This window comes from Sander lucioperca, chromosome 9, assembly GCF_008315115.2.
Source record: "Sander lucioperca isolate FBNREF2018 chromosome 9, SLUC_FBN_1.2, whole genome shotgun sequence".
NCBI classification, from domain to species: domain Eukaryota; kingdom Metazoa; phylum Chordata; class Actinopteri; order Perciformes; family Percidae; genus Sander; species Sander lucioperca.
The window spans coordinates 2844170-2852811 of NC_050181.1; the positions used below are offsets into that span (position 1 = coordinate 2844170).

The 8642-nt window shown below is 39.6% G+C and overlaps 1 protein-coding gene across 1 annotated transcript in view; it reads left to right on the top strand.

The window, feature by feature from the left end:
* Positions 1-6467, top strand: part of LOC116045790 (excitatory amino acid transporter 5-like) — a 40101-nt gene extending 33634 nt beyond the window's left edge. Inside the window, exons 8-11 of the mRNA XM_031293651.2 lie at positions 848-1042; positions 3824-3958; positions 4534-4633; positions 5065-6467. Coding sequence (XP_031149511.1) covers positions 848-1042; positions 3824-3958; positions 4534-4633; positions 5065-5331 — 697 coding nt within the window. The 3' untranslated portion in view covers positions 5332-6467. The remainder of the gene's footprint in view (positions 1-847; positions 1043-3823; positions 3959-4533; positions 4634-5064) is intronic.
* The last annotated feature ends 2175 nt before the right edge of the window (positions 6468-8642 follow it).

Below are 8642 nucleotides of genomic sequence, written 5' to 3' on the forward strand. Positions count from 1 at the left end.
AACAAGAGTTATCTCAAGATACTTTACAGATAGAGTAGGTCTAGACCACACTCTATAATATACAAGGACCCAACAATTCTAGTAATTCCCCCAAGAGCAAGCATTTAGTGCGACAGTGGCGAGGAAGAACTCCCTTTTAGGAAGAAACCTCGGACAAACCCAGGCTCTTGGTAGGCGGTGTCTGAAGGTGCCGGTTGTGGCAATGTGGCAATAATAGTCACAATAAAGATAAAGGAACTATGACTAGAAATAGTCAACAGCTGCAACCATGATTTTGGTGCCACCTTAATCCAAGGAAACAAGCTGGGTGAAAAAAAAACATAAGGACTCCGGGGAATAAGCTCCCCAGAGCTAGGTTAGTAACAAGCATTTCTGGGACATGGATGCACACAAATGGAAAGAGAGAGGAGAGAGAAGCTCAGTGTGTCAAAGGAAGGAAGGAAGTAGATATTTTTTAAATGAAAACAAGTTAAACTAATAATGAATGTTATGTTTTATTTAGCAGAATTACATTGTGTTGTTCTATCCTATCCAATATTTCCTATATTTCTAAGCAGATTTTCAATGCTGTATTTGGACAAAATGCCCCCAGCTTTCAGAATTAAATCAATTCAGTTAATATATACAATGACAAATGTATACCAATCTGAGGCAATTTTAGAGCACTGTGGGTGTTTCATGACTTGGTGTTGGCAAATAGAGCCCCCACAGAAAAATTGCTATATGGAATTGGTTGTGTTTGACTAGATGTGTTGTTTAACACAACAAAGACATTGTTATAGTAAGCAATTTTCTCTGTATGTAGCCTATATATATTTATTATTATAATTATTATTTCCTGCTGCAGCTCTGCCACTCTGCCTATCACCTTCAAGTGCCTCCTTGAGAACAACCACATCGACAGACGCATCATCCGCTTCGTGCTGCCTGTCGGGGCCACCATCAATATGGACGGCACCGCACTCTACGAGGCCGTGGCAGCCATCTTCATCGCCCAAGTGAATAATTATGAGCTTGACTTTGGACAGATCATCACAATCAGGTAAGGCCGGCTAAATGGTAGACCAGAACTGGCTCATATATATATATATATATATATATATATTTAGTTTAGTTTATTTGTTTCACAGCACATGAATACAAATTACATTGAAGAAATACAAAAATACATGTGAGGGTGAGGAAACCTTTAACGGCTCATATAAAAACCACAACCAAAGGACATACACTAATGTGGACGTATAAAATCAAAAATACATTTTAAGTGTTAGTGTGCAAAAAGTTCATAAAAATGTAATAAAAATAAATACATGTATAATAATTGCCATGTTTGCTGTAAAATCAAGTTTTCTAAGAGTTATCTTTTTTCCCCAAATCACATAGTTTAGACAGCTTGGCAAGCAAGTCTATTTTTATACATAGAAAGTGACACGGAGGAATCCATTAAATGTAAATTTTCATTCCACAAAATAACTCCACGAAATCTGCTGAATTTTGTTGGATGACTTTAAAAAGCAAAGTGCTTAAAGGGGGACTCCACTGATTACCTAATCACAGCCCCAGTTTATGCCTCACACACAACAAGCAAATCATACGACGATATGTCATTTATTTCAACCCTCTGATGCGACCCACAGGAGGATAAATTAATTAACTGCAACAAACAGGAGGACTGCAGTTACTGTCATGTTACTAGGGTTTAAAGGAATATTTTTGGGAAATATGCTTCGATGAGTTAGATGAAAACATCAATACCAGTCTGTGAATTAACTATTGATCTCAAGCCCCTGAAGCCTAGAGTCGAGGCTCACTGTTTTCCATGTTTCCAGTTTTTATGCTAAGATAACAGAACCAGGTGCTGCCTGTAACGTCATATCAACTGTACAGATATAAGAGGATGGTATCAATCTTCTCATCCAACATTTGGCAAGCACACGTCAAACTATTCCTTTAAAATGATTTACATCAACAACTCTTTGGACAGATTCATATCTCAACAGTGTGACTTTTTTAATACTCTTTATTGATCCTTATGGAAATTACAATTTACACTCTGTTGTTATTACATACTACACACAGGCCTGAAATACTCACACATGCTCAGGTCCTATACATGCACTAATGGAGAGATGTCAGAGTGAGGGGGATGGAACCGCTGAACAGGCACCCTGAGGTTGGGGGGCGGAGTTTGGTGCCTTGCTCAAGAGCACCTTGGCAGTGCCCAGGAAATGAACTCTCAGTGCCCTGGAGATCTCTCCAGCTACCAGTCCGCACTTCATACTTTGATCCGTACCGGGACTTGGACCAGCAACCCTCCGGTACCCAACCCAACTCCCTACAGACTGAGCTACTGCCACCCCCAAATATAAGCAAATTTCATCCAAGTTACAAAATGGTGCAGGAATACTTGTGGTGTTTTAAGTGCAACATGTGAATTAATCTAAGTCACACATTTAGTTTAATTCTGAATTAATAAAAAATATTATGGGATTTACTTGATACACATATATGTAAATGTCACACAGATTATGCCTCATATGAGCTTCTTAGTCTGATCTGATTTCTGCTAAATCAGTCTGGAAGCCCCAGGGACACAGACAGACAGACAGACAGACAAAAACACCAACAGTCCCATTCCCACCAACGCCACCACCCATAACCTATAGCCACAGGTATACAAGCCCACCCAAGTCTAGGAAAATGGCCTGTCCTGCCTCTGATTTCATGACATGTCCAACTGTAATAACATTAAGCAGACCTCTCCTCATGGCTGTGGTCTGTGCCCATTCCCTCATAATCCCTTTGCAGTAAAACCCATATGACCTGTATTACTCATCTCCCTTGTCACGCCAGAATTATAATAATTTTTCCCTCTCTCTGCGTCCTGTTCCCGTGCCGTTTGGCTGCTGACCATTGAGCTGCTCCATCTGCATGCCAACCCAAACCCAACCCCAAACCCCCTCCCCCGCTGCAGAGGGACAGTTTGTGCTCAGTAGTCCAGGTCTCGGATAGAACATCTGCTCAATAATTCTCCCTACACAGTGGTGGAAGAAGTATTCAAATGCTATACCTAATTAAAAGTGGCAAACTACAATGTAAAAAATACTCATATTTACTAGTAAAAGTCTTGTATTGCAAATGTTAAGAACCAGCACTTTTACTTGCTGGTTAGTAACATTTACACTACAGAGGTATTATCATCTAAATGTGAAAAAAGTAAAGGTACGCATAGTAGGTGTAGGTATTATTATAATTGTTTATATGGTGTTGTTGGGTCATCTCATACTGATCTTATAAGCCAAAGGTCCCCAACCCCTGGTCTGCAGACTGGTATCGGCCTCGGAACATTTCCTAAGGGCCACAAGGAAACCTTTGGCAAAAAAACAAAAGAAACATGAACAATAATAATATAACTTTATAGGCAATTTTGGCTGTACTTGCCCCTTTACTACCCCTGAACAGTGATTGTCCAATCATAGCAGAGCAGCTGTAACTGTAGGCACAGTTGTTGTCCATAGCAAATCTGCTAGAGACAGTTTTTATTTCAGCCAGCAAAATTCACGGTCATTGGCTAGAAATGAGGAGCCTGACTTTGTTCATATCTGTGTGAAATCAGGGACCCATTGGTTATAAAAATGGTAATGTGGCCACCATTTTCAGTGTAAACTGCAAATATGCTGTGCAAGAATGGAAAGCTTAACAGGCTGGAAAATAGCCTCACTTTCCTTTTCCAGTTCAGAAAGATCACATAATTCTTTGACAAGCACTTGTTCCTGTACGTTATAGAAATAAATGCACTTTGTTCTTCTGTCTGTTCTCTCAGCATCACTGCCACTGCAGCCAGTATCGGTGCAGCAGGAATCCCACAGGCTGGACTCGTAACCATGGTGATCGTGCTGACCTCTGTGGGTCTGCCCACTGATGACATCACTCTCATCATTGCTGTTGATTGGGCTTTGTAAGTAATGGGTAATTTTTCCATAATAAATAGCTGAATATAAGCCCCGATGGGGGATGTGGTTGTGACATTTAAGTGTCTTTCCCAGTAGGTTTTAATAAATAGCTTCTTAGCTGGAGTTTATAACATAAAATGCATAACTTGCACTATTTACATTTGTTTATTTATTATTATTGTTGCTATATTTTTCACATGCTGCCTTTTACAATTGTTTTATTTTGTAAAATTGTTTTATTTTGTATATTTGTAGTATATATTATACATTGTTTGAATTTCACTGTACAGGGAAATATGTTTCCTTACTGTGCATATGACAATAAAACTTTGAAATTGAAATTGAAATAGAGGCTGCTGTAGATGCCACCACCAAAATATGCTGCAGTGCACAGGTACCATACTTGGAATATTATAAGCCTCTACAATGCATAAACCTCATCACCTCAGTGAACCAAATGACCACCAACTCTATAAACTCTAAGGACTGCAATGATATATGTAGTTTAGATTTTGAATAATATCTTATTTTCTTAACCTTTGTTAACACTGCGGATTACTTTTATCATTTTATTATCCAGGGATCGATTCAGGACCATGGTCAATGTGATGGGTGATGCACTGGCCACAGGCATTATGGCTCATATCTGCAGAAAAGATTTTGTCAAAGAAGGGGAGCAGGTGAGAGCCTACAAGGCCAAAAACAATCAATTTATTAATTTGTTGTATAGAACTCTGTGTGTCAATAAACTGTCATCTTAGTTTGAAAGACAGAAAAGTGGTTGATGCTACAACCTTGAATGACACACAGACATGGCAGTAGTATCAATCTTCTCATCTAAAGTTTTCCCCAAAAATCCCCTTATATATGTCCTGCCTTACATATAGAGACATTTCATCTTCATAGTCATTACTGTTATGTCTTTGTGCCATTTCACCACTTCTGTCACTGTGACAGAAGTCTATTATCCATGCATTAACTTTTCCACAAATTATGTCCCTATCCAACCTTGGAAAGCTGTTCGTATGAAAGATATATGCAATTATGCAAATAAAAAATTAATGTGATTCTGATTCCACTTCTTCTCCTCCGTGACCATTGCATCCGCCAGGTGCCTCTGATCTGTGAAACTAAGCCCATGATAAGCATCCAGCAGATGATGACCTACCAGAACCAGAAGAATGGCTGCTATCAGCCGCCTCCACCAGGCAGCAAGCAGGGCCACCTCTCCCCGGACGTGGCTCGCCTGATGCAGCTGGAGGAGGGTATCCGGCCGCTAGAGAGGAAGAAACACGCTCACTCCTCTCACCACAAGAGGGAGCACAGGGACAAGGACCACTGTTCTGTTGATATGAACGGGCTGGAGACTAATGTATAGAAGCAGCTGCCCTACTAACAGCTACTGGCACGTCTACAGCTGCGGGAGAGGAGGACAAATTAAAGATTGAGGTGACTCACTTTTTCCCCTCCGAGAAGGAGAGCAGCCCAGGGTGGATGAATGTAGATGACCCTGGGAAAAAAACAAGACAATTTATCTTTTTCTACATAACCTAAATAATGATCTGCATTTGACTGTGTATGTTTGTGTGTGTGTGTGTGTGTGTGTGTGTGTACATATATGACAGTGTGCTGCTCTAGCTGAAGGACATTTCAAACCGGAGAGCTGATGCCCATCTCAAAGGAGCGGAAATAGCGAACACAATAGCAGATATAATTAAAGGAACCTATCCCTTTGTGGACTGTGGGGGGGGGGGGGGGGGGCAGAAATCATCTCTTTTTATTCATTGTGATCTGGTTCGGTATGATTTTAGCATAATATTGGTTGGGGTTTTTGTATATTTCTTTTTTTTTTGTGTGTGTCATTCTGCTCTGTATAATAAAACTAAAAATGTTGCCTGAGCATTCTTCCAATAAATTCACTGATGCAGTAACTTGCACAACAAAGAGACAAAGAAACCTTTACTTTAACACATGCAACAGTTTGGTTCACATTCAGGAAAAAAAATTGTAAAATAGGCTAAAAATAAAAAGGGATTATTTACAATTCCCCAAATGTTCGCAGCTACACCTTTACCTACACTTCTCTGCCTTGTTGTCCTGAGTCCAAGTGAGTACTCTGCCTCAAACCTGCAGTACTGTACAGTTATTGCCAGAATCAAGACAAAAAGATGATGAGGGTCACAATGAAAACAAAGATGAGTGTTTGCCCTTGTGTTGAAGTCATGTTAAGTTTTCTTTGCACCCTATTGTATTTCCTCTTTGCCTTAAACGACCAAAGGAGAAGCATGCGGGACCAGTGCGCTACTGACATACATACAACAAGTTGACAATCACAGATCAAAATCGGAACTCTTTCCATATGTATGCGATATATGCTGTACATGTATTTCAAAAGTTTAAAACATGTAGAATTTACTATCATGTCAGTATGTTTCAAGATCTGCTATTCTGTATTTGTAAAAAGAAACATTTCAATGTAGTCCAAAATTTATAAAAATGTATCAACTGTAAAAAGAAAATGAAATGAAGGTTAAAGTATATATATATATATATATATATATATATATATATATATATATGTATGACATTTCGAGGACTAAAAAATGCAAAAGTGCAGTATTTAGAAATCTGAGAAACTGCATCTTCTCTCTTAAAAGAGCAAGCAGCGGTTACCTGAGCAAATTTCATGTTCAAACATGAATAAAACCCAATGTACACTAAAGCCAACTTAGCTGTTAAATGAGTAAAGTGAAGAGATTTAAAAGACTACCAGAGAGTCCTGAGTCAATGCAAGCCAAGTGCACTTAGGAGCATGCATGGCTTATTTAAATTTGGCTCGGGTAAGATCTCTATATTGATGTGCAATATTGGTGCAAATGGTCCACTCTAAAGATAACGATGTTAATAAATCATGTCAAGGACTTTTGTTGAACATATATTCTACACACTGCACCTACAAAGCAGGTTACTGTAAAGGCCCTTAGAATGGGCTTGTATAGGTCTTTAGGTGCAAGGTCTAATTTCACTGGTTGCTCTGCTGATTTAAAGTAAAAGCTCTGAGCAGGAGAAACTAGAGCAGCCTTGGAGCAAGACTGAGTTAGAAATATCAGAAAAACACCAATAACCTGGCAACTTCGGATACATTGTGTGTAAATGCCAACCCTCGGAAGAGACAGATTAAAAGGAGTGTCCAGAGTGTGGAAGTATATTCAAGAAAACTTTACTTGTATTCAATTGTGAAATTGTTGTTTTTTTGTTTAGATGATCTTTTTTTTGCTCTTGATTTTTAATGCTCTTATAACACCCTACATCACTCTCATAAACAAACATTAAAAATGTTTCTACTGGACACAAAACGTGGGCACATTCTGGAGTCCAATATGCACTGAATACATTTAACATACATATTTTTAAAACATCTTGAGAAAATAGAATAGATAACTAGTAAGTCGTAATGTTCTACAAAATGTCCTAATATTGAATAAAAAAATGTATGTTAAATTATTATGCTAATAGATTTCTGTATGCCAAAGTCAGAAGGCAGAACATCTAATTGTTTCACTGTATGATTCCAACTTCATGTCAAAGTCTGTTCAGTGTGCTGTTAGACACAGTCCAGCTCTTTACACTGACTTATACTGATCAGAGTGTCTGTCATATTATTATTATATATATTTTTTCGGCAGGTGGTGAACTTTGGTGGTTCCTTTTAACGCTGTATGCAGAAGTTCAATCCACTGAATTGATGGGTCTCATTATATTCAGTCCAATATATATTTTTACTTTCTAGGAAAACTTTGAGCCAAGACAAATTATTCAAGTGCAGGCTGAGCTTCTAAAGTTGACTAAGGCCAACCAAGCCTGAAAATTCCTCAGCTAACACCACTCTGCTTTACATCCTCCCACTGCGCTTCCTACAATATATCTCCTAAAGACCCATCAGCCCACTGCTTATGGTCAGTGAGGCAGGCCAGCCATGCAGCTTGGGCAGAGTCTTAACATGACCATTTGGCCAGCTGGCCACCTGGCAAAGGGACAGGATGAGGGTGGGCTAAAGGGAGTTGGCCGGATAGGAGCAATTAGGAACGCAGGCTGGATCTGACAGAAGGTGCACAGTGGTGGGCGGAGGGGGGAGGCCAACAGGGAGAGGTCGGGATCAGCTCAAAAATGAATAGACAAATAGAGGGGAAATGGAGAAAAAGGGAAGTAGGGCACTAAGGCTGAAAAACACAGCGACAAACAACTGAAATCCTTTTGTTTGAAAGCTAACCCGTGAGAACTAGTAGAGAACTGTGCGGTAGTTACAAGCCTGATTGTATATGGATAACAATTTAAACAGCACTGATGCTGTTATGTGCTAAAGTATTTTTTACTTTTTTTTTTAATTTAATTTGTGTGAAGGACTTGTGAAATCTTTGCGATGTGCACAAACAGTGCCCGTCTGGAGCACGTGCCTGTTTGGAATGGGTGGATTGCATCTAGAGATTCGGTTTGTCCCCTTTTTCCATCTAGCCGTCACACATCCAGGTAGCGATGTGGTCCGGGATGGAGCCTGGCTCAGCCTGCTGGGGAAGCCAGTGTGCACTGCGGCTGGAGAAATGTGCGCAACCGCCGGCAACAAAACAATGTACTGGAGACCCCAAGAGCCTGCGTTCATAGTTTGTGTACGATTAATTTCATTATTTGCAT